The following is a 25925-nucleotide window of genomic DNA, read 5'->3' as shown; positions in this document are numbered from 1 at the left end:
TTATTAACGCTCCTTGTGAAAGAAATTTCACAACCTTGCTTAAACAAGCTTTGGAGAGAGCTGCTCTACCTGCTTACCTAGTGGTTTGGAAAGACTTCTTTTTAATAATTAACCCAAATCCTAGCTGCTAATTAGCTATCTTCTTGTTTAACCCTCAGTGGACACAAACGACAGGTTACCAGTCTCTCCTGCTAATTTTACATATTTGCACTACATCATGATTCAGCCTTTCTCTTTTCCAGTTAAAACAAACCAAACCACTCCAAATTCTCCTGATAAATGCTGTTTCCTAGAGCTCTGTTCCTTCTTTCTGCCACCTCTCAGACCCTCTCCCACTTGCCTAAAACTGGTGGTGCCCGATTTAAAAGAGGTCTCACCTTTTCCTGTCAAATATCTGTCCCCAGACCCTTCTTAATTGTGGCCTAGAGCCCTGATGGAGTCGCAGTGTGAGCAGAGGGTCACTTCTGTAAGCAGCAGGAGCTGTTGGGGATGCTTTCCATCCCAAAGCCTCAGGGAGCAGAGCCAGCTGACGCGCCTCGGGGCATTTGCTCTTCCCTGCCTGTTTCTTTCCATCCGGGTGGAAGAGATGAGCGGTACAACCAGTAAAAGAGTTTTTCTGGAACAACTCCCCATAAGAAATGCAGTTTCACTGAGACTGAAAGGTTTTGGGCGCAATATGCCAACCCCCTATAAAAGAAACCTTTAAGTTGAGCTTTTCAGCTTTCATGTTTGAAGTTCAATATTTCTGAAATTTTTTGCTTCTATAAGGCAAAAATGCCTTGCTTTGACTTTATCATTTTAATTTCATATTTATTTAAATTTCCTTAAAATTATTCAATACTATGTTCACATTAGTTGTGTTTATATTACATTCTACATTAACACTATCAAAATAATACATTTTGCCTGCTTCGAATTTGATATTTCAATGAGTGAAAAAAATGTTCTAGAGTTATTGAACCATATGTTTCAATACTTGCAATGTGTTTCTTTTTAATTTTTGTTTCATGAGTTCCTTTGACCATTTGTTCTGACTAGGAACAAAAAATATTAATTTAGGCAGTGCTGCATAAATTCCTGACAGCTCTAGATAATGAGTAAGGTTACACAAACCCTCTCACTTCGGCTCACATGTCCAGTGCCTGTGTGAGGTGCACAAGGAGGGAAGCAGCTCATTCCTTCCTTTCACTTTGGTTTGGAACGGTGTTTGATCAGGACCTGTTTACAAAATAAGTGTCTTCTAACCTCTGCTATAAGTCATGATAGATGATTCTTCTGCTTCTGCAGCACTTGAGGCCAATATTTTCTCTTTGAAAACCTGTACTTTGCAGTGTTTCCCCAGTAGTGAACATGTGGATATTCAGGGATGCTTTGCTGTAGTATTTTTAACATTCCATCCATTTACTAGTTGGAATATATATTCCCACTGCTTAATCTTTTCTAACCATGAACGTCCCAAGATATGCAAGGTTGCAAAATTAGGGAGAAGCACCTTTTTATGCCTGACCTTCAGCAACTGACCCTGTAGCTATGCAAGATCATCTCTTTCCACAGACTTTTAATTATCCCTTCAGTAAGTAGATCTTTAGCATTTCTTAATTACTCCTTGCTAGATGCCATTCCCTGCTGTATTACAGGAAATTATTAAAACATCCTAAAGTTCCTTCAATGTTTACAAGTCCGTGAAAAAAACATACTCCTAATACTCATCAAAATGCCTAGGATTCATCTGCTAGTGTCTACCTTAGATTTGTTAAATAATGATAGAAGAAATTCCCTGGAAACTATGGATGGCGAGTGTGTGATTATTGAAGATATTCCTGACTACCTATCTGAAGACACTTGGAGCCAGAGCCTCTATCTATGCTGACTTTGTGGCATAAAGCTGCCACAGAAGCCCAGCAAAGGGTTTCCTTTGCAGAGGAGAACCATTGGCCTTTCTTTCTGTGCCAAATCTGCATCTCATGCACATCTCCTGGCAAGGAAAGGGTGCAGCAGGGGGCATCAGGGAAAAGCCCATGCTGTGAAATCACCGGGGTGCCAGGGATGTGGTGCTAGCAGGTACATTGACCATCCCAAGCCCAGGGAGGAATTTAGACTGCCAGTCAGTATCGGTCATGTTGAGCGAAGGGCTGGCTCTGAGACCCAGGAGCAAGAGAGGTTTTACCCTACCTTCTGGTCCAATGATCTGATAGACTGGAAGTATCATCTCCCATGCCTTCAACCAAGATGACAACTAGAATAAAAATGCTACCGATCCATTATGAGCATTCATTGCCCTACCTGAAACGGCAGCAAAAGCCAATGAGTTCTGTGAAAAATCTTCAAGATACCCTGCTTGAGTGCCACTGCTCAGTTTCTCACTCACCAGAAAAGCCTTCTGAATAGGCTTTCCTCAAGGCGGACCTGAATTCTCATCTCTTTCTATTGAGAAATCATCCTTTGGCAAAGACGGTTGGAGAGTCTCCCGGTCTGCCTGTAACCTCATTCATCTTTCATTTCTCACTGAAACTCCAAAAGTTTACTTTTTATGAAAGGACAAATTGGCCTTTTTCTCCCTTCTGACTGCTACAGATCCTGTAACACACATCCAACCGCCCCTCTCTTATCTGGGTCAGCTGCTGGGAGACCTCTGGAGTTCAGAGATCCTCCCTCATACTTTTCCTGTTGTTCTATCAGATGAAAAAAAAATTGAATTGGGCACCGAGGTTCAGATTCTGTAGGTCAGGTTTGAATTAATTGCCTCAAGGGTCATATTTTACAAATGAAACAAGAATACATACCTTTAAGTGATGAGTCATATGCATTGTGCAATGTATTATTATTCCCTTTGGGGTATATAGTATTTACTTATGCTTGTGAAATGCTCCATAATTTTTACATCTTTTCATCCTTATTATCTTCAGATGTGGATTGTAGTCACAAGAAGAATGTAAGCTTAGCTTTTAAAGTGAATGTACTTTAAAGCCTAATTAAATAAAAGTTAAAGGTGCTGGGTGATAGGCAGTATCTTAATTGAGAAGGCAATAGATTGAATTAGAGTTTTTTTCTTATAGATCCTCAATCCAATATTTCTTGAAAACTAAACCGTCATATTCTTCAATTGCTAAAACCAATTTCAAGGTAAAAATGTCATGTCAAATCATGTACCAATAAGGGCATTGCAAATAAGATTTTTCTTGACCTTACCAATCAGTCACATTGCATACCCTCCAAAGAGTATTATTAGATTTTTATCATTTTCTGAAAGCTTCTTCTTCAGAGACTGGCCTGATAAAGTAAAGCATCTGATTCTAATAGATAGCCACAAACAAAGTTATGAATACCACTGCTATTCATTTAAGGCACATCACTACTCTACAGTAGATAAAAAGTCTAATGAATTTACATTAATCAAATAAATATAATGATTACCTGGGACATATTTGGCTTTATAATTATATATATTTTAGTAATCCCTTTTAAGAATCGACACAATATGATAGATATCTTTACGAAAATACATATATCATGGAAAAGCATGGCTTGATCATACATTATACTAATGATGCATCTTATTGTTACCATACTGATTCAAATGAATTTCTAGAACCATGTGATATAGCAAAGCCTGAGATGGTCAATGCTGTATAACGAGGTATTCAAAAGAGGAAGAACAGTATAATATTGTAAGCAAATGGAGCAAAATTCTGCCTTGTTTTGTGTCTCACAGATTACCTTGCTATCACGGGGGATGCACAAATATTTCTGAATTTGTGCTAGGAATCTAAAAGGACTGTTACTTACACGGGTGCAAGTCCCATTAGCATCGCTGAGAGCTGCACCAGGTTATTTAAACCGAGTGCCGAACTCACAGCTCGCAGGCATGTAACCCTCGTAATAGAGCTCTGAAACTCCAGTGCTCAGTTCCAGAGCCTTGAAAATGTTTCCCTTGGCAGATTCAAGATTTCACAGTTTTATGCACAGAAACATGAATTGCTGTGGTGATAAGAAAAACTGCTGATTTGTAGATAGCTAATTTAATCCCACTTTTCAAGCTAATGTGAATCTATAACTGATATAGCTTGAACAGTTGTCTCACTGATTTGAAACAGCAAAATTACATTGCATTAATTTAACATATTAGAGACAAATGTAAACTAATTCCACAGCTCCTTCAGGCAGCATTTTATAATGAGAACCAGTTTAAACTGTTTTTCAAATTAATTTGAAAAACAAAACAGAAAAAAAATATCTTTTTTGGCCTTCTCTAGATGCGCAAAGGTATTCAACAGCACTGTTGGTTTTCCAGGGAAATTTCTTGCAGAACAAATGTGAGATTTATGATGACTGGGAGCTAAGCCCTGTTCTTGTCAGCCACTCCATTTATTTAAAAAAATTAAAAAAAAAAGTGTAATCTCTGCTGCCAGGGCACAGTGTACAGGGAACTACTTACAGAAGGTTTATACAGTTGGAGGAGAAATACTTTTGTGGAGCTGAAGCAACTCTGAGCCAGAAGTCCTTCAACCATATCCACGGTAGGCAGCGTGAAAGGGAGGCATGGCGAAGGGAGTACACGGTACAGTCGCTAACGGCGGTTTGCGTGATGCTGCCCAGCACCCCCGGTGCTTCCCGTCGATGCTTGCAGACGGGCTGTTGACATTACAACCAAATTAGTCATGTAGAAACCTCCACAGTCAAGAGAGTGGAGCTGACCCTTCTAGAGCACCGTTAATCTGATTCAACTGTAGTCTAAAATGGATCAGATGAATCCCGCTCTAGGTGCGCCTGTTTCCCTCCGTTGGCTATAAAGGCAGTTTAGACAACTTAACTCCAATGCAGGCGTCTGGGTGCAGGCTGGATGAATCCCATCTGCGCAGATTCATCTTATCCCTGCAAACTGCCTAAACTCAGCTTCAGATCAGACTGCCTGCAGATCCCCTCTGTCCTTGCTTGCAACACAGCAATCCCTTTAGGAAGGACCTGGGTCTCTCTTGTTTGTCTCACGATTCCTGCATCCAGGCGGTATGGGATAGAGGGAAGCACCCTGGCCAGACGTTTCACACTGGATCGCACCCCCACAGCACAGAGCATGCTCTGGAAGGTCTTCTGGAGTGTGGAAGACCAGCAGCCTTCCCCCAGCAAGCAGCTCCAGAGCAGGCTCTCCCGAGGAATAACAGCAGAGTGAGGGGCAAGCACGGCTTCACGCCTGCTGTCAGGCAGCTCCTGCTCTGCAGTGAGGGGCAAACATCTCAGCCCCGCTGGGCCAGGGAGACACAGCGGGAAGCACGTCCTGCAGCCAACACTCCCAGGAGGGCCTTGCGTGACACCTGCGTGCTTAAGCACCGTCTGGGGCCTTACACATACATTTTTAGGAAGAAGATACACTTTGCTGAGCTATTGTGGCCCAGAATCCCACAGTGGCTTTGGCTTTAAAGCGCATCTGTAAAGCACATCACAGCATCCATAGTGCCTTTCTGGAAACAGTGGCTTAGCTATGCTGTGGGTAAGTGGTGCTTTGCTTTTGTTTTCCACCCTTTCAGTCAGACTCATTGGCCCTGTTTTTAACCTTCTCCCCTGGTCCCTTGTTATTTCTTTGGTAGTGTAAAAGGAAAAGAAATCCATGCAGCAGTCCCTCTGGCATATGCTGGATAAACTGAATTATGGCTGCTTTGTGTCCCAGTACAGCTCAGTACATCAGGATAGCCTCCCGATGTTCCTTGGCTTTGGAAATCATTTTCCATTAATTATCTGAAAAATATTTACTTTGAAAGTGCTGTGAACAATCAGGCCAGGAAGCTTGTTTACTTGAACATTTCCTCAACAAGAGTGCAAACACCATTGACGAGAAGTTTTTATACTTTTCTCTCGGCTCTAAATAAACGCTGTGTAGCCCTGATCAGGATTTTGCTTTGGTTCAAGAAGAACGAGACCTCTGGTGTTTATTTTTTCAATATATGTGTATTGTTAAAGAACAGTTACGTTTACCAGTGACTTCCTATGCATGTACTTATTCCAATTACCTCTTTCTTTCTTATAGGCATGTAGCCACCGCTCTAGCTCAGAGATAATCTGCTGTACAACTCCTTCACTGAAAGCCTTCAATCTTCAACCACCCTTTGTAACCAAAGTTTTCTTTATTTTTGATGGTGTCAGCTCTTTGTACTTTGATTTTGATTACGTAAATAATCCTGTATTTAAGCATTTTGAAAAGCCAGTGTTCATCTCAAGAGGCAACCAAAACATTCTGGAAATTAAGGTAAGAAATGTCGAAATAATTTTTTTCAATTATTTGCAAGCGCACATCAGCAGCGTAGCGTGGAACAGATATTTTGATGAAATAAAGGAAGCCCCAAGGAAGCAAGGGCAGAGAGAGCAGTGTGTTCAGTACGGCATTCACCCAAGCCCCCCGCCGTCACAACTTAAAAGATGCAGGGTTGAAAACAAAGATATGCCTGGGTGGTTATTGGCATCTATTGGGGGGGGAGAGGGGCTTTCCTCATCCTCACGGGAGGACCATGCCACATCATCTTCCAGTTGCAATGAGCTGCGTCACCAGTCCAGGATTAAACGTGGCCAGCAGCCCAGAACCTGGAGTGTGTGGTCTGCGCGTGAGCCCTGGCTCTTGCTGGCACATGGGTTTGTGTTCTTCCTCGCAAAAGATGTGGAGCTGCCTTTAGAAAGTGGCCTAGTGGCTTTGGATCTCTAGAGCTGAGGAAAACTCTGGCCTGTGCACAAAGTCACCCATGAGGATCAGTCACCGCTGTAGCCTAAATATTTATGGATCCATGAAAAATGCAAAGTTGATGCTGAGTGCCTGTTAAAGGAGCACTGAGAATAGCCTACGCAGCACTGAGAAACATCTCTTAGGAATTTGGGCCCCTCGCAGGCACAGGCTGCTCTCTGCTAGAGCGCTGCAGAGAAAGTTAAATCTATTTTGCAAGAGCCTGATTTCTTGAAATCTAGTGCTTTTCTGAGTCAGACTATCAAATAGAAACAGTATAAATTCAGGTGTTTCTGATTTACAATGATTGTTTATGAAAAATTATTATTATGTACATCTAATTTATGTAGACTATCTATAATTTATATAGCATATAATCTATAAAAAATGCTTTACAGAAAAGAATCAGCCTTAATGCTGGGGTCATCTCTTTGTGTAGCTGCTCCATAGCTCTGTAAGCCAAAACTCTTTTCCCCTGTGACAGCCATGAAATCTGGAAGCCCTGAGGTCTTTGACTCCAAGATGGTCCAGTGGGCCAGCTCCTGAGCTGGAGGAAATCAGAGGGAGTTACCTCAGAGCCTCTGTCAGCCAGTTTCAGTCAAACTCTCTGAATATTGATCTGTCTGCACAAAGTGTTTTGGGAAAACTCCAAAGAACAATCAGTCTGATTTTTATTTTTTTGCTTAGTTTTTCTAGTTGGAACTTGCGGCTGTACAATCATCCCTTCCTCAATGCAGAGCAATTCTCCTGTTCAGTTATGGAGAAACGCTAGAAAGAGTTCTGGTGTGCGGGTCAATGGAGAGCTGGGAATGTATAGCTGCTGCATGGCTCAGTGCCTCTGTGCAGTGACAGCAGTGTTTGCCAGCATTTTCCAGGTCATGCATATCAACCGGTTGGAAAGAAGGCTAATTTGAGAAGAATCATAGAATAACTTAGATTGCAAAGAACCTCTGGAGGTCTTTCATAGATCTAACCCCCTTGCTCAAAACAGGGCTAAGTTGAAAATTAGGTCAGGTTGCCTATGGTCTTGTCTAGATGAGTTTTGAAAATCTCCAAGAATGGAGATTTTCCAGGAATGGATTTTACAGCTTTAAAAAACCCAGCTCCACTAGCCCTGCATTGTGCATCTGGTGCTTCAGCTCCCTTGCTAGCTCAGTGGCCCTCTGCTGTCCTTCATCCAGTTTGTCAGCATCTCTCTTGTTCTGTGGGGTTCAAAACTCAACACAGGTCTGCAGGTATGGCCTCACAAGTGCTGAGCAGAGGATAGCAATCACCTTCCATCTACAGGCTTTGCTGCTGCTAGAGTATGCGCTGAGCCTTCATCGCTACAGTGGCACACTGCTGTCTCAGTTCACCTTGTGGTCCAGTATATCAGTCATTTTCCTAAATATGATGTCATCTGAAAGTACAAGGACAGTGCATCCTATCCTTATGTCCAGGTTGTCGATAAAGATTTTAAGCAGTATTGGTCCCAGTGCTAGCCATTGATGAACACCACTTGTTAGACTTCTAAGATTTGAGCTGATGGCCATTCAGTTTTTCACCCACCTTCTAGTCCATCTGTCCAGCCCATATCAACCCGATTTGTTTGCATTGCTAGGAGACATTGTGTTGCAAACCTTCCTAAAACCAAGGTAAATATTGTCCGTCGGTCTCCCTTCATCTACAGAGCCAGTCATCTCTGCCTAGAAGACTGCTCAGGCAAAATCCACCCTTGGGAAACCTGTGCTGGCTGGTCCCAATCACGTTCTCATCCTTTCTCTGTCTGGAAATGCTTCCATGAGGACTTGCTCCGTAATCTTCCCGGAGAGTGAGGGTTAAAAATGAGTTGTTTTTTTAACTCTTTCTTTTACTCTTGAACCTTTCATTCTCCCTGAAGGAGAAGTCCCTAGTGCTGTTTATCACTAAGAAGAAGCCATTCAGATGAGAAAGGCTGGCTGAGGACTGTCCCACTGAAAACTGACCAAAGTCACGATTTTGTAGTGTTGATGTCCCCTGTAGTCATGGCACACAAGGCAGATGTCTACCTACGCCTATTGCTCTGGTTATTTCCCAGCAACCAACTGGAGAGTAATGTTAGTGAAAGCTGGTCTTCTAGAACAAAGCACAACCAAGCACCAATTTAACATCTTCCCCTAAATAGAATTAGTTATAGTGGGATGCTTCTACCAAAACACTGAGGCAACTTTCAGAAATTATAGTCAGGAGCCAAAAGATCATTACAAGCCATATTGGCAACACTTTTCCCTCACCCTGTACCCACATTGAAAAATACACACACACACAAGTTTACATGCCTCATGGTCATATTTTGTGCAGTAATTAAGCAAGCTCAGCATGAAATTAAATGGCAGCTTGCTTCAGTGAACAGTCTGTTCCACCAAACCAAAGTTCTTTTCTCTTTTTCTTAATTAGTTTCAGAGGGGTGGAGGGAGCTTTTATCACAAGTTTTTCAATCAAACTAATCTAGTGTGACATATTTGGCTTTCATCAAATGACAGTGGGTACCGATTGAAAGGTTCTGTTTGGTTTCCCCTGATGACCATAAGATGATTTTGTAAGAAAATGTTACACACAAGAAAACATTAAGTCTGCTATCTAAAATACAGTCAGGGCACTGTGTGCCATGAAAGCCAGCCCTTCTTGTCATCAGTGCCAGCCCTTTTGTCTTCCACACTACCAAGCCTCTGAAGGTCCCACATCATCACTGTCTTCCTCTGCCAAGTACATGGCTCTTTGAAGTCTCTCAGTGCCCACGATGCCCCAGTCAGAGGGGTCATGGCAGAGCGGCTTGAGGCACTTCTCTGCTTCGACACCGTGAAGGCACCACTTCAGAAGTGTTCCCATCTCCCGCCAACATGGGAAACTCTCAGGGCAGGAGAAATTCTGGTATTTCACTGTTGGGGATGACCTGAGTCTGCTCAAGAGGACAGAGTCTACTTGCTGCCTCCCGCCGGAGCCACTGACCCAGACCTGCAACCTGGCCTGCTGACAGCCCAGTGTGTCCTAGCTGTGAAAAAAATCCTACAAATAAATAAGGAAAGAAACAGCTTTTTACCTCAGTCTGACCAGAGGCCTGGCTTAGTCTGGGGTTGTGCTCGTGCACCAAGCTGCTGCAAAAATTCTGTGCATGCTTCCAGAGGAGGCCTAGGAATGGGCCACTAGGTGACTAAGTTGTATTTAAATATAAATCTTCCACTACAGAAATAAGTAGCACAATTGTCATTTCATATTACACATCGCATCTGAGATCTTCGCTGTCCTCTGGCACATCTGCCCTAAAACTAAGAGTATGATGAGACTTACTAAATTATCTATTCCTAAGCCAGTACAACACATTCTTTATGAGACAATCTTAAGGACCTCTTCTTGCTTATTTATAGGTCACTCTATTTTCAATCTTCTTCTACATCGCATAGAAAATTATGTTTTTCTCAGTGTCTGGTCCAAGAGAGTGCAATATGGAAACCCTGGTATTTCTGAACAAGCTGAAATGGAAGCTCTGCAGTTGCAGTAACTCTTCATTCTTCCCAAGTCAACTCACCCTGCTGAGGAACCTCAAAAATTCTTCTGACACCAATCTGAAAATTTCTACACCTTTATTTGTGGCCCTTCTGCTGCTTCTAGACCTTCACCCAAATTGTTCCCATCTTTAAAGGTGTGAGGTAGTTGCTTCATCAGAACAGTTTTCAACAGCTACTTAGTCCAGTAACTAGCTTCTCCAGCTTCCATGCAAGGGAACTGCTCAGTAAGAAGGGGGTAACACGCATTTTAAAAGAGAAAATATTGCTGCCCAGTTCTCAGAGGAGTCAGTTTCCTCCTTTTCTTAAAATCATAGGCAAAATCTGTGGTCCTTAGAAGAGCAAAACTACTGCGGAAGGAGTTTTGAAACTCTTAATATATTGAGGTATTATACTGAATATGTTTGAAACTATAATATATTAAAGGTAATATAGTGGTAATGGTTATAAGAAAAAACTACTATCTTCATTATAACTGGCTAAGGACCAACTTAGGAAACGTCAGTACGGTTTGTCTTTTTTTTTTCCTTTGGGTAAGTATCAGTTTTGGTGGAGAAAAAATTCTAAGATTTGGTGTAGAAGAAAAAGAGAGGCCACTCACCCACACTCTCCAGGATAGTACATGTATCCTGGAGATGGAAGACCCACATTCAAGTCTTCTTGAGGTACTTCATTCAAAGGAAAGGTTTGAACATGAATGGCTCACAATCTCCAGCAAGCCTCCATACTAATAAGCAATAAACATTGAATATTTACTTAATTAACACCAAACAGAAAGGCTCCAAGTAGACAGAAGATAGAGTGCAAAATGGACTTTTTTGGCCAGCAATTAAAAAGCGCTCACCTGAGGTGTGGCTTTGCCAGTCAAAAGAGGTTGTGAAACTGGCTTTCCTGTAGTTTTACTAATATTTGCCCAGGTCTCAGTCTGATTCTGCAGCAGACCCAAAACATATTCCAAAATTTTTCTTGCCCCTCAGAGTGGGATTCCTGTTTTCTTTCCAGTGTATGAGGCCTCACAGCAGCATCAGCCATGACGCCTCCCTCCCTTCTCCTGAGAAACTCCCAGATCCAGCCCACAGGAATAGCCTGTATCAGTGGTACTCCCCATCCTCCCTTCTCCCCTTTTACTCCTGCTTAATTCGCCTGTTCTTTCATCGTATCTTAAGCTGGGCTGTACACAGGGTACAGCAGCTTCTTGATGCCCTCCTGAGCACAAAAAGATCGCAAACAATCATAATACCAGAAGAAATAATATTTCATCCAAGTCTGGGATGTGAAAGCAGGTTTTCTGAGCAGGGAGTGCACTTTCCATGCTGTCATCTTTACCAGGGTTTGTCCCTCTTTGGCCTGTGGAATGTGATTTTAATAGATTTGAGCATTTTTATGATTATAATTAATTAGTTCTTTTTGAAAGCTTCACTCCTGCTACCATAACCACTTGCAAAACAAAATGTTTAAGATGCCTTTAGTTTGTGGATAATATGATGCCAGTTCTGTATAAACAGCAGGGTCACATAATGCTTCCTTTCTTGTGCAAATAATGACAGGACCAACAGAATTTATCCCTTGGGCATTTAAATTTTTAGAAGCTTGTATGGGCTGTGTAAGTATTAGTGACAGCAGATTTTGTCCATGAACTTTTTCATCTGCCTCTGGCCTGTCTGTCAAACTCCCATTTACATGAAAAAACCTAATACGTGTATATTGACAGGGCAATGTAAATTTGCATTAGTCTTCTATTTCATGATTGTTTTTCCATTAAAAACATTTTCCAAGGTAATAAAAGGACTTCTCCGTAACTTTTATGAGATGGTTATGTAATATGAAATTGATTTCTTTTTCAAAGGGAAATTATATTGATTCAGAAGCTGTTAAAGGAGAGGTGCTAAAAGTTGGAAATAAAAGCTGCGAAAACCTCCTCCTGCAGTCAGAATCAATTCTGTGTACAGTTCCCAGCGATCTCCTGAAATCCAACAGCGAGCTAAATATAGAGGTGAGGCGGCTACACCACACGAGATATTAATGCCATTTTTATTATCTTTCCCAATGTCACCATTGAACCTACAAACTTTAAATTTAAGCCTAAGCCTGTGTTTACAAAGATATCTCTGTGCGTGTTTCTATGGGATGGAAATTCAAATCATATTGACTATTTTAAAAGAAATATTATCATGATTGTTGTTATTACCTGTTTGTACAGAGACTTTCTGGAGCCCTAGGCCTTAGGACCTAACCTAAGCACAGGAATAAAATGATAGTTATTAATTGAAACGCAAGAGGAAACATATGGGGAGGAATGGGAAGCTCTAATGGAGTAGGTTTACTTTGGAGCTCACAAGTCCTTTTTTTCAGCAAAAAATTCCGCTGCAGTCAATAGGATCAGATCCTTTCTGAAAGCATTTTTTGTCTGCTTTTTGTAATTTCCTTTCGATTCTTTTTGGAAGATGTAAACACTTAGGACAAATGTTTGAGTTCTAAAATTATTGTTCTAAAGGTGGTCTCACTAGAGTCATTCAGAGTGCTACTGCAAATTTAAATCGTAGACAGTTTTGACCCGCTGGTTTATAGAGTAAGGCACAAATCTTCCAGTATCTTTGTATTTTTTTTTAAATATAAAAAAAAAGGAAAATCACAGCAGAAGGGAGTTACCTTTAAGCTATGAAATTTTATGACCGTGGACTCTGATTCACTGAAAACAAGTGGAAACTTTGCCAGTCATTAAGTGTGACTCGGATCAAGCTCTTTGGAGCAGGGACCGTCTATTTTTTCTATGTCTTTTTGGCGTTCAGAAATTTTATGACCGTGGACTCTGATTCACTGAAAACAAGTGGAAACTTTGCCAGTCATGTAAGTGTGACTCGGATCAAGCTCTTTGGAGGAGGGACCGTCTATTTTTTCTATGTCTTTCTGGCGTTCCACTCAATACGATCCCAGGCCTTGAGTGGTATTCCTACGTGCTACTGCAATCTAAGTAAATAGTAATAACTAATTTGCTTTATCAATGCAGTAAATATTAATTTCTTCTAAAATGAATTTACTTTGAAAAGTACTAATTAAATTTCTTGGATGTATCAGGTAAACTATGAAATTAATTGCAGCTCTCCTTTTGGCAAATCTGTTTCCCAGACCTGTAAATGCCTTGTTTCATATAATACTTGTGCACACGTTGCATTCTGTACCTGTTTGTGTTTTTACATATGCAACCGGGACTGGCATCGCATTCAGTCAGTTCTACTATGTGCTATTTCTTTAACCCCTAAGAAACAGATATGTGTGACGTGTGTTTCCTACGCAGAAACGAACACAACATAAAGGAGTTAAATAAGGTTTCTGCTTGTTTACTGACAAGGAGCCTCAGAAATTGCAGTCTGCCCAGCGAAGGAGAAAATTTGCTCTTTTGACGGGCAAATCCATCATTACAGTACCCAGAGGAATGAATTCCACAGGAGGAAGAGAAAAGATGGCCAAATGCATTCCAACTGACTGAGCTAGTGCCGTGTGACCTAAAACAGTTTTGCCCTGTTAGCTGCTTGCTGTTTGTTTGGTTGTTGATTTTTTGGGGTTGGTTTTTTTTCTGTTTTGTTTTGTTTCTTTAAACTGTCGACAAGCTGGAAGCTGGCAAGGGACAGGCTCACGTGACCTTGGGAACTAAAACACAGGCACGCTGTCAACAGAGAGAGAGTTTGATGTTACAGTGTATGTATGCCAGAAGGACACATATTAAAGTCATTTGGGCTAGGGTTTTTTAACATACATCTCAGCCCATATATCCATAGGCCCATGCATTTCCCTGCCCCGTTTGAGTAAATGTATGAATTTAGCATTTTGAATTAACATCTGGTAGCAGTGAGACCCTGTTACCCGGAGTGCGTGGTGTCTGTGTGGTGTAGCACATACATAGCTGTGTCACTACCAGCACTCTTGAAGGCATGTAACGAATCATAAAAATGTCGATCTGCTTTCATGCACACCAATATACCGATTTCTCCACTCCCAGTGTCTTATCGCAGTACAGCATCACAAAATCAAGATTTAGTACATATGGAACATATCAGCTCGCACTTTAGTGCTAATAATCTACTTCTTACTTGTCTTTTGAAATCATCACACTATTTTTTTTTCTTTGTTTTTTTTCAGTGGAAGCAAGAGGTTTTGTCAACAGTCATTGGAAAAGTGCTGATCCGGCAAGATCAGAATTTCACAGGACTAATTGCTGGAGTTGTTTCAACATCAGTTTTAATTTTTATCTTTTTGGTGTTTTTCCTCTGGAGAAGGAAGAAGAAACAAATTAAAGGTCCATCACAGTCAATTCCATCAAATAATTCCATTATTATATCTCCAATTTTGAAACCCGACATCAATTTATGCTTTGCTTAACTGCCATGCAATGCCATGTTGTAACCTGTCAGCAGAGGTTTCACAATCAAGTCCAATATTTAGTTTCATTTCAGCCCTTGGCTCTTGCCTGAGCTGGGTGAAGGGCCATGCTATGCCTAAAGGAGAAGGATTTTGGAGGAGCTCTGAGCTCTTAGGAAAGCTTAGTAACTCCTCTTCCCCAGTCAGCCTTGGAAGAGGGGATGAGTAAATGACATGCGTGGAATCACAAGTACTTCAGCGTCATCCGGTTGCCTTGTAGTCCTCCAGGCTGTGCCTAAGTTGTGCAAGAGACAAAGCGCTGCAGCGTCCTGGTCTCCTGTCCACCCAAATCCGGAACTTGGTCAGAGTGGGTCTCCTCTCTGGCCCCTGCATCTGGGTTTGCTTCCAGTGGGAACTGCCACACTACACACAGCGGGAGGAGGAGGAGGACATCTAGTGTATAACCGGGTCTTGCTCTGATGCAGGATCACAACCAGATCACAAAGCTGGCCCCAGAGGCTTCAAAGCTCTCATGGCTATTCCAGTGTGGCCAAGAGTGGGGCTTTAACACAAGTTACAGCAAATCTTGTGCTGTACAGCTAGCTCACGTTCAGGTCCTGCACATGTCTGCCTCAGCAACAACCCAACCCTCTTCCCAGCAGAGAAGAACATCTAACCTTAAACAAATACCTAAGTGAATGTTGGCACACAGTAAACATGAGGGTTTTCTGATATTTCTTTCTCCTCCCCCTTCAGATCTGGGAAGCGACCTAGTGCGCTATGATGGCAGAGTGCACACTCCTCACCTGGACAGGCTGGTGAGCGCAAGGAGTGTAAGTCCAACCACAGAAATGGTTTCAAGCGAATCTGTAGACTACAGATCAACTTTTCCAGAAGGTACACCTCTATTATGAATCTGTACAGATGACATTTTATACACCTTGTTTTTCATATGTCTTCAGGTAACAGCTATTTTGATCAATAACTTAATTTCAGTTTCTCATCTGGTTTGTCTGTGTCGGCATTGTTTGGGACTTCCACGTGTTCACAGGCTTGCTGTTTGAACTGAGCTTCTCAGGTGCTTCCCAAGATTAAGGTGCAAAGGACTTTTACTTTTGCTCAGGTTGGAGGAATATATAAAATACTCTTAGTAAAAGCTCTCTGTACATATGCTCCACAATTTATTAGGAGCTAGTGGATATAACGATTTTGTGTTATCTTGAGGTCCATCACACCTTGTGCAAATCCACTCTGAAAAAACTGATTTTAAGGATAGCATCGAGTGGCTGTAGGCTTAGTGTGTCTCAGTGACTTCATACAGCTGTCATAAAGCAGTTCTGTCAGCCCAGCATGGGACATGGAGTTTTGTAAGCTAATATTCTTTTGTCTGTTCCTGCCCCTCCTATAAAATGGCACGTTGTACGACACAGAAATGTTGATTTTTAAAATTAAGCTAAAGGGATGTGAAAACTGTGACAAACTGGGTGGAGGTCCATGTGGGCTGATATGCCAGTCTCAGAAAACACACTTGATCATTTTCAGGCCTGTGGGCATGAGGGAAGAATAGCCCTGAATAATGCTGAATACATTTTTGTGCCTTATAACCCCATTTTAGAGTGGGCATTCTCCAGAAGAGCACTCTGCTGCAGTTATCATAACACTTTAGGCTGAACATATTCTTTAAGACGTGTAGAGACCATGCTCTGTGATTACCATTAAAGAGTCTTTAACTGTTAGGAGTTACCACATTATGATATTTGAGATATCACAGATATTTGTTAGTCTTGGTATAGACATAGTCTTGTACTATTTCAAGTGCTGCCATATAGAACTCAATAGGAATCACTCCAAATCCTTATTCCACCTTTGTAATCCCCAATTGTGGAGCTGTTTGAGAGCCAGGCCCGTTCCCAGCTTCCTTTATGATTCTTTAATTGGTGCCGCCAGCTCGCACAGGAAGTTTCTTGATTGAAAGATTCCCAAAGGAAAAGGAAAGTCTGTGCCGCTGGTTAGAAGGGAAAGTGGTACACGAGACAAAACTATGCAACGGTCCTTGGTGGCAGGTAAATCTGCAGTGGTCCTGCGGCTACTGTGCACTGGCCAAGCCCAGCAGAGAGCGCACCCAAGAAGGAGGCGCGTTCACTTAATGTTCCTGTAGGAATGTTCACATCCATTACTGTCAAAGAACAAAATTACAGGAACATCAAAAAACATGCAGATTTACATGTAGCAGCTGTAAAAATACCACCACGGCTGGAGTATTTTACTGTGATTATTAAATAGATATTTGCCCTTGGTGACATAAACATGGCTTTGTTAATATAAGAGTTTGTATTTTTTCTTTTCAGTAGAGCAGCACTGAGTTTTTCTCAGCACCTAGAGTGATAACAGCCCTATATGAAGGTTTTGTACATAAATATATCAGGCATGCCTGTACAAAACCTTTTACTCTTCGTGATAAAATATCTGATAATTTCTGTTGTTAAATTTATTCCTTTTTTTTCTGTTTGACCCTGGGCTAAATTCTGCTCATTCACTCCACCTGAATCATTCCAGACTGAAATTGGTGTAAATTAAACTTAGTTCCTTGATTCTGTTACACAAAATGCTAGAAGAAAATCTTTTAAACAAAAGCAATTTGAAATACCTGAACAACATGTTGTTGACAAAAATAATTTTCTCAAATCAATACTCCTCACTTGACTGAAACATTTTAATTTCTGCTATTCTAAATCAGCTGGCTTGGGTTATTTTCATGAGTAGCACCAACTGTATTATCTTCAGCACTTACAGGATGTGAATCACCTCTAGGCATTTCCCTGGTTGAATATTTACCATTGGATAAATATAGCTCGTTACCAGCAGTTTGGAAACCTTCATGAAATGTGAAGTGCCCTACCAAATTAGAACATGACAATGATAAAAGGTTTCATGTTTTTAATTGTTCACTACTTCCTCCTCCCACATCGCTGTCATTTTTCCATTTTACTCCTGTTACTCCCAATTACTAGAAATGCTATAACCTACGCTTGGCAAGAAGTGACAAGGCTTCATTCCATCCCCTCAGAAAAGTAGAAGTTTTGCCATTTACTTTCATAAAAGTAGAGCTGAGACAAGCAGAAGTTTCTAGCGGCAGGGTTTTCCTGGAGTTTGGCAGATTAGCAGTGCATATTTTTGTTTTCCCTTTGTGACCAAAACTTCTGCAAAGCCAAGCCACTTCCAAGCTGATAAACCCAAACCCTTGCTCACCACTGAAATAAAGCTCTTCATTTTCCAAGGAGAAGTCTGAAAGGATTATAACAGTTTCTGTTCATCTTGCAGATCAGTTTCCAAGCATGTCTCAGAACGGATCGTGCAGACCTGCCCAGTATCCTCACTCTGACCTCTCCCCAATTCTGTCCAGCGGGGACTCGGATCTAGCCAGTCCGCTTCTCCAAACTAATGTCCACATTGACATCAGTGCCTTAAACCCTGACCTGGTCAAAGAAGTGCAGCACGTGGTTATTGGTGCTGACAGCCTGATTGTGCACTTCAGCGAAGTAATAGGAAGAGGTGGGTACCGCGGTTCTTGCCTTGCAAACTGGGGTTCTTTTTGCACACCCATTCATTACAAACCATTCTGAATAAGGTGTCTACACGGAGGTTTTTCCAGCTTTTTACCTCTTGCAGCACTGCATCCCATGCACCAAATCAAGGGGAGAACCAAGGAGTTCTCCTTTGAAGTCAGATGAAGGGTTGTGCATTTGATCAGCCGGAGAAGACACCAGAGGGAGGAAGGAGTCTGCCAATTATTGGGGCTCCTTTGAACTCAGAGACTTGCTTGTTCCCCCTCAGCTGCCTCACTCTTGCCCTTTTCCAGGCTATGGAAAAGCTCAGCCAGGGCTTCTGATTGACGAGGCTGCAGTGCAGGAGTGAGGCCACCGCAGAATATTGCACGAGCCAAAGGCACACACCTAAATGGCAGGGGATGCTGAGGCGGGGGTGCCAGTGAACTTAAGCTTGGAGCCTGAGAGCTGGCAAGGTGGCTACACCACACTGAAAGCTCTTGCAGTCACTAGTGTGTTCCATAAAAGTCCCCATGGGCCAGGTGAAATGCACACACCCCTTTTTCCTCTGCAAGTTTCCCCCAGCTCTGAGGAATTCACTGTTTCCTCCTGCCAAAGGCTCTCTGTTCCCATCTCATTCCTCTCTCATCCCAGCTGCAGTGATGCATAGCTCCTGATTCACTTCCCCTTATTTTTGTCCCACATGAAGCGAGTCCCGAAATTTTCTGAATTTCTCCCATCACTCCTATTCCTCTACATCTCCATAAGCAGGTTCCCTCCTTCTTCCACAGCCCAAGCCAGTATTTCTGTTAGGGGAATTTATTAAACTCTGTACTACTGAGTACTTATTAGCAACCCAAGTGAAAACTGGATTTTCGGTACTTCTACAGATCACGTGTGAGAGGTCTCCCGTCGCGCACCAGAAATGCTGATAAAAATTTGGCTATAAATGATATTCCTAATGCCGCTTCTGAAGGAAAATAGCCACAAATCAAAGAGTCAGTGTGTTTCCCTTCCATGTATTACACTTCATCATCCCCAAAGCAAGGGTGGGCCTTTTTCTTTTCTTTCTTGTTTCAGAAAAGGCCAAGTAATTTCCCATTTTTTTAAATGTTGAAAAATATCAGGAATGACACCGATATAATTAACCTTTTTTAATTTTCTCCTTTATAACTACAAATGGGCCAAACCCAAAAATATTTCAGACACGCCCGATCCAAGCTTTAGGATTTGTGCCCAGGCTCCAAACAATCTGTGGCCTGATGGGATTTTAGTTGCTTTTGTAAAACAAACTTTGTATTAATTTTACCCCAAGCCAAAATCAAAGCCAGCTGGGCTCTCACCAGCGCTTATGACGGGAACCTAGTAGAATTAATCAGATAGTCTTGTTCTCTGCAGAACTCACACTTGACAAAACCCCTATTTTTCTATCTAACTGCAAATATTAATATTTTTTAAATGTCCAGTTAATAGTACATCCCTGAAGGAAAGCCACCATTACATGTACATAATTTGATTTGGATAAATTAATGCATGTGGCTGGAGTTCAAAGTTCTCTGCGTGTCCCAAACAGGTCAATCTGACTTCTCACAGCAGGTTTCCCCACGCTGCAGACTACTCCATTTGCTTCACAGGGAACACAGGTTTGGGAAGGATTTCTGCGTCTCTGGCAGTTTATTTCACTGCTTAGACCGTCAGCAAGAAGGCAAATCTTGCTCATCATCGTTTAGTGATATTTTGCAGTAGGACCTAGGTCATAGAAGAGACCATAGGCTGCCGGCTAGCAATGTGGTCAGTCTCTGATCAGTTGAGCGACCCCCAAACCTTTCATGGCCAATACACCACTTGTGACCCTCAACATTTTCTAGTCCAACATTGGACTAGCAAGACCTGAAAGGCTGTACGCCCACAGTGAGCCTCCTTATGCAATTTTCCACAGAAGGTGCATCAAGGCTGTACAATCCCGTGGACCTCTGAGCATGGGCTTGCAGACCACCAGGAACCACTGACCCAGGGGGCCCATCAGCTCCTTCTAATTGCCTCCCCGTGCCTTCTGGTGCCCTCCTTTGACCTATATCTAACAGGAGAGCATGGTGGGAATGGGCTGACGTGGGTTTTGTGTGCACAGTGACTATGAGAATATGAAGCAGTCGTGGCACCAGCCTTGTCATTATTTATACTCTCCATCTAGGACAAGACGTATCAATTATGCTGCAAATAGTTTTCATTTTATGTAATGATGGTTTTATGCAATGACCATTTTATGTGTTAGTTATGAGGTATACATTACAAGTGTTGGGCATTGAACAGAAATGGAGTGTGATCACTTTCCTAAATCATAATTGCAACCCAGTGGAAAATACCAGAAAGCCAATTTTACTTATGAAAGCTAATCCTGCTCATTTTTTACACAGGACATTTTGGGTGTGTGTACCATGGGACATTGCTGGATAACGACGGCAGGAAAATTCATTGTGCTGTGAAGTCACTGAATAGTGAGTTCCATGTTTAATAGTGAGACATTACCATAATTCCAAAGATAACCAGGGTGAACTAATTAATCACAGTGAAGTGTACTTTCACAAATAAAGATTCACAGTTGCAGCTGGATCAGATTTCTCTCTGGAGCAATTCCAATGACTTTAGATTACCACGAGGCATTGGTATATGCTTGTGGATCGAATGAAATGTCCATGTATTTCCTCTACAAAGAAAAGGACAGAGGAAAATGAGGGAAAGGCAATGTCATTTTTTATTCTACTAACTCCTGAAGATTTGTTTTTGGAAGTTAAATTGCTAAAGAGCGGGCAAAGCTGCTGGAAAAACAGGAAGAAACTATAACAACATTTATTAAAGACTTTGCTCAAGTGCTGTTATTCAATTCTAAATAATTCATAATAAGAAAAGAAGAAATGGAATTAAAGCCACTGACAAGCTGTATTTACACATTGTGAGAAAACCGATGCACATAACCTAGCTGTAGTGTGGGAGGTGGGGATCATGTTTGCAGCTTCTCATTATCACGTTGTTGTGCAATGATATGCTGTGCAGAAATGAACTGTAGTTTGTTGGGGGTTTTTTTAATTATTTCATTTTATTACTGGATTTCTCAGGGATTACAGACCTGGAAGAAGTAGCTCAGTTTCTGAAAGAAGGAATAATCATGAAAGACTTCACTCATCCCAATGTCCTGTCACTCCTGGGAATCTGTTTGCCCAATGAAGGCTCCCCCTTAGTCGTTCTTCCGTACATGAAACACGGAGATCTTCGCAACTTCATTAGGAATGAGACTCATGTAAGTACATGGTGAGGTCTACAAAATGGTAATGCAAGTCTAGCCACGCCCTGCTCCACCACCACAGGTTGTAAGCGCTGATAATTATATTACGTCTATAACTTGCTGCTGTTACTACACCTTAACCTTTAGCACTTGCTTAGGCTGGCACTGAGCCTGACCACAGCGCTGCCACTCCTTCCCTTCCCCCTCAAATTCCTCTCTAGAATGTTTCCCAGAAATTATCAGCAATAAGTATTTCTCATTTCCCATCCATAAGCCTCTTTATAAACAAATGTGTTTATGAGATCTAAGTCAAGGGGCCAACCATCTGCTGGTTTAAACTGGCACATCTCTGTTGACTTCAGCACAGCTGTGCTGGTCGGCACCATCTGCTCTTCCAACTTCTAGGTAAGGGATCTTCATGTCCAGCTAGAGACTGTCACAGTCCCGTTATTATCAATATTTTTTCTTCTTATCCCCAGAGAGAAAAACAGCAGTTGTTATACAAGCTATGAGTAGTCTCTTATAAGAGAGTTTCTGAATTTTCACTGAAAGACTGCAGATTTCTCAGTGCCTTACTGCTTTCTCTCAAGCATGAGACCACAGGTCTAGCCTCAAGTAGCCTAAGCCCACCTTATACTGTAGTATTTTACCCATTTCACCATGCTATGACAATATAAAGCGACTTCTGAGCTACTGGGATTTCACCTCTGCCTCTACGGCAGTCAACAATAGCCAGTAAAATAAAAAAAAAAAAAAAAAATGCTTCTTGAACAATTGTTGGGGGAGTTAAGCTTTCTGAGGTAGGGACCTCTTCCCTTTTGAGCTTCTTTCATTCCACAAGCACCAGAGACCTTGTCTGCGACTACTGCTGTGGTCCTGCCTGAAATAAGTAGACTAACGCTGCAGTTGAACAGCATTGTTCCACAGAAGAAAATTATACAGAGCAATGGCAACACCACAAAAAACTGTCGGACCATACCATTACATAACACATCATGATGTTGGCTAAAAGAATTACACGTTTATGTTTATATTTATTTCTGTATTTAACATTTTCGGTAAGGTGTCACCTTGTAGACCAGCAGAAAGACTTACTAATCTTTGCAGAAAATATTCCTCTGGTCACTGCTAAGGTCTCATTTGCTTTTTCCATGGCATCATATTGATGATTGCTTGAGCTTATTTTGCCCCAAATAGGACTCTCTCCTTTCTTGGTCATTCCAGCTGATGAGCTGCAAGTTCATAGTTAGCACCTTTTATGGAGTTACATGCTATTACTCTAAGTTCACAAATACGAATTTTATGTATCAGCCATGACCCTGAGGTTCCAGCATACAGTTCCACTTCCCAGCCCGTGTCATGCTGCTTACGCTGCAAACTTCACTTTTCTGCAGTCTGTCAGTTTGCTTGATTTCTTAAAGTATATTTCCTCACTGGAGGCAAGAACTTGACCTAAACTTACGCCAGTTTTACTACAAGCAGCAACCTGTGTTGATCATTCTGGTGGCAAGATAGGTGTGTCAGAAACTGAGAGTCACAGCAAAAACCACTCTGCTCCTTGGGCTTCCACATTCATCGTATCCCAAATGTTTGTATTTTACAGAACCCAACAGTAAAAGATTTAATTGGATTTGGCCTTCAGGTCGCAAAAGGGATGAAATACCTTGCAAGCAAAAAGTTTGTCCATAGAGACTTGGCAGCAAGAAACTGTATGTAAGTACAAACATCTAATTCCAGCCATGCTATCACACTCTTTTGTGTAAGACAGTGAGATGAGGTAAATGAAAGTTTCCAGGATACTCCTTTTTTAGTCAAAATAGGGTGTTTTTTCATTGTTCCATAATTATACTGATGTTTGTCTTGCCTACTGATGAGCTACTCAGCTTGCTCAGAGCTCGCTTCTTACACATAAGCTTTTTTTTTTAAGTGTGGGAAATAAGAAAAGCTGAGGTGAGAGCATAGTCTCTCAAAATCATTGGTTAGAGCGTTTAAAAGGCATCTCCTAAGGGAAGTTAAACTGCTGTTGTCTCAACTTGCTGTGCTTCCACCCAACCTCTTCAGAAGCAGCCCGTCTCCGCTGCCGCACCTAGCAGGAGGGAGAGGAACCCAGGGGAACTTTGTGAGAAAAACAGGAACACAAAGAAACACCAGTGAGACTTACTGACAGTAATCTTTCATTACATGAGTATGAGCTGTGGCTCAACTGCACACAGAAATTAACATTAAAAAATCAGAGCATTCAAGGAATCTAACTACTGTCTAGGTAGCCAGCCAGTTCAGTTTACACACAGCCTAACTGATACAGGGGTTGCTGATACTATTATGCTGATTCATCACCTGAATTAATGAGGAGCAGGATTAAATGTTAGAGTTTATTATTAGCACATCATAAGCTGGAACTCTGTCTGCAAAAAGGTTATTCACCTGTGACATCAGATTTCTTATTCTTTTTCAAAGGGTGCACACTCGTGCAGCGGAACAGCCTCTAAAAGAGAATGTTTTCTTACAATTGCTGTTTTTTCAAGGGAGGGAAAAAAGCCATAGGCAACATGATTTTCAGGTTTCCCAAGAAGAAAGGAATTGGGTTACTGGATAGAAGTCCTGGTTCAACTAATCAGAGTCCAAATAGTGGCAACAGGATGTTCCCTCTGGCCTACTGTCTCTTCCTTGGGTGAGGAGGGAACAGCTATCGTGATGTCTTACATCACCAACTGAAGGGCTGCTTTTGTGCTTCTATATGATTCAGCACGTCAGAGCCGCTGCCACGTGAGAGGAAGATGTAGGATTGAAGATCCACATGCCCCAGTAGGCACATGCAATCCAGCACTCAGAAGCACAGCCCCCACTACGTCCATCAGAAAGGAAACCAGGATGCAAATACAGTCCCCATGCACTCTTGACTCTATTCCACTATCCTGGAAGAGGTGCAGGAAGCTGCTCTGGCATTAACTGTCCCTTGTTGACCCATCAAAGTTCCTTCCTACTTCCTTCATTGGTATTGATTTAGTTATTACATCAGTAAACACAGCAGATGGTTGTGTGCCATTCAGAGGGACTTCAGCAGAGCAGAGCAGTGACCAGACAGAAACCTCATGAATTCAAGACAGGCAAATGCCATGTATAGAGACAGAGAGAGACGGGATTGTTTAGCCTGGAGAAGGCTCAAGGGGCTCTTATCCATATCTATAAATACCTGATATGGTGGAGTAAAGAAGCTGAAGCCAGATTCTTCCTAGTGGTGCCCAGGGACAGGCCAAGAGACAGTGGGCACAAACTGAAATAGAGAAAATTGCATTTAAACATAGGAAGAAATGCTTTTATTGTAAGGATGACTGAACCCTGGCACAGGTTGCCCAGAGAGATTGTGGAGTCCCATCCTTGAAGATATTCAAAACCCAGCTGGTCATGGTCCTGGGCAACCTGTGGTAGCTGAGCCCACTTTGAGCGGGAGAGGTGGTGGTGAACTAGATAATCTTGAGAGGTCCCTTCCAACCTCACCCATTCTGTGATTGGGCAATTCTGTGAAGAAGCCCAGAAGTAGGTGTTTGCCATGGCTAGGTCTGCCAACACCCATGCTCTGTTTTCTGACAATGGTACCGCTTATCAGGACAAACACCAAGCTTAGGAGGACCAAAGTGAGGGCGACCTTCTGGTAGGGCTGAGCTGTAACCCCAGCAGAACTTTCCTTATGCCACCATTCTTTCCCAGTACAGACAACAAACACATCCTTAGTTACGGGACTACATTGTTATCTATGGGCAGTCACTGCGATAATGATGGGTCTTTCCTTATCAAAACTGAGAGTGAATAGGAAAGGTGATGCCCTGACTTGGAAATAAAAACTAGAGTTTTCTAAGGATATGGAAGAAGAAAGAGTGACGTAGCACTCAGTCGGGATGTATAGGCTATTAGCAAAAATTTTTTATACAGAGCAATTGTTTTAAAAGAACTGTAATTCAAATTATATTAGCAAAACAATATCAGTAATTCCCCAAGTTCACCCGCTGTGTTAAATGGGTGTCAAATATACTTTGCTGCACTTCTTGTTTCACTGTTAGATTAGTTAATAGATCCAAGATAAAATACTGCCGTCCAAAGTCACGGTCTCAAAAATGCAAGTCACTCATTATAATCCACCACCATAAATCTCGCCAGATAATCCTTTTTGTCATTTCTCTAGGTTGGATGAAAAATTCACTGTCAAGGTTGCTGATTTTGGTCTTGCTAGAGATGTCTATGATAAAGAATACTACAGTGTGCACAATAAAACAGGAGCTAAACTGCCAGTGAAATGGATGGCTTTGGAAAGTTTACAAACTCAGAAGTTCACAACAAAGTCAGATGTGGTAATGTACAAACATATTTGTATCACCTATTAATTTCTCTTCTATTGCCTGAGGCATCTCTCTAGTATTTAATGAATGGAATAACTCCAAACCAAAACTTATATTTGAAGCTAACTTTAGTTCACATAAGAACAAGAGACAGTTTCTACATCCAGAAAGGGTATCTGTCCCAAT

The 25925-nt window shown here is 41.8% G+C and overlaps 1 protein-coding gene across 1 annotated transcript in view; it reads left to right on the top strand.

The window, feature by feature from the left end:
• Window positions 1-25925, top strand: part of MET (MET proto-oncogene, receptor tyrosine kinase) — a 70496-nt gene that overhangs the window by 43483 nt on the left and 1088 nt on the right. The window contains exons 10-18 of the mRNA XM_009646804.2: window positions 6020-6238; window positions 12071-12217; window positions 14362-14518; window positions 15337-15477; window positions 17902-18132; window positions 20540-20620; window positions 21239-21420; window positions 23009-23118; window positions 25586-25751. Of these exons, the coding sequence (XP_009645099.1) occupies window positions 6020-6238; window positions 12071-12217; window positions 14362-14518; window positions 15337-15477; window positions 17902-18132; window positions 20540-20620; window positions 21239-21420; window positions 23009-23118; window positions 25586-25751 (1434 nt within the window). The remainder of the gene's footprint in view (window positions 1-6019; window positions 6239-12070; window positions 12218-14361; window positions 14519-15336; window positions 15478-17901; window positions 18133-20539; window positions 20621-21238; window positions 21421-23008; window positions 23119-25585; window positions 25752-25925) is intronic.

Source organism: Egretta garzetta, unplaced genomic scaffold (genome assembly GCF_000687185.1).
Source record: "Egretta garzetta isolate BGI_Z169 unplaced genomic scaffold, ASM68718v1 scaffold169, whole genome shotgun sequence".
Lineage (NCBI taxonomy): Eukaryota > Metazoa > Chordata > Aves > Pelecaniformes > Ardeidae > Egretta > Egretta garzetta.
This window is presented reverse-complemented; position numbering and strand designations above follow the sequence as displayed.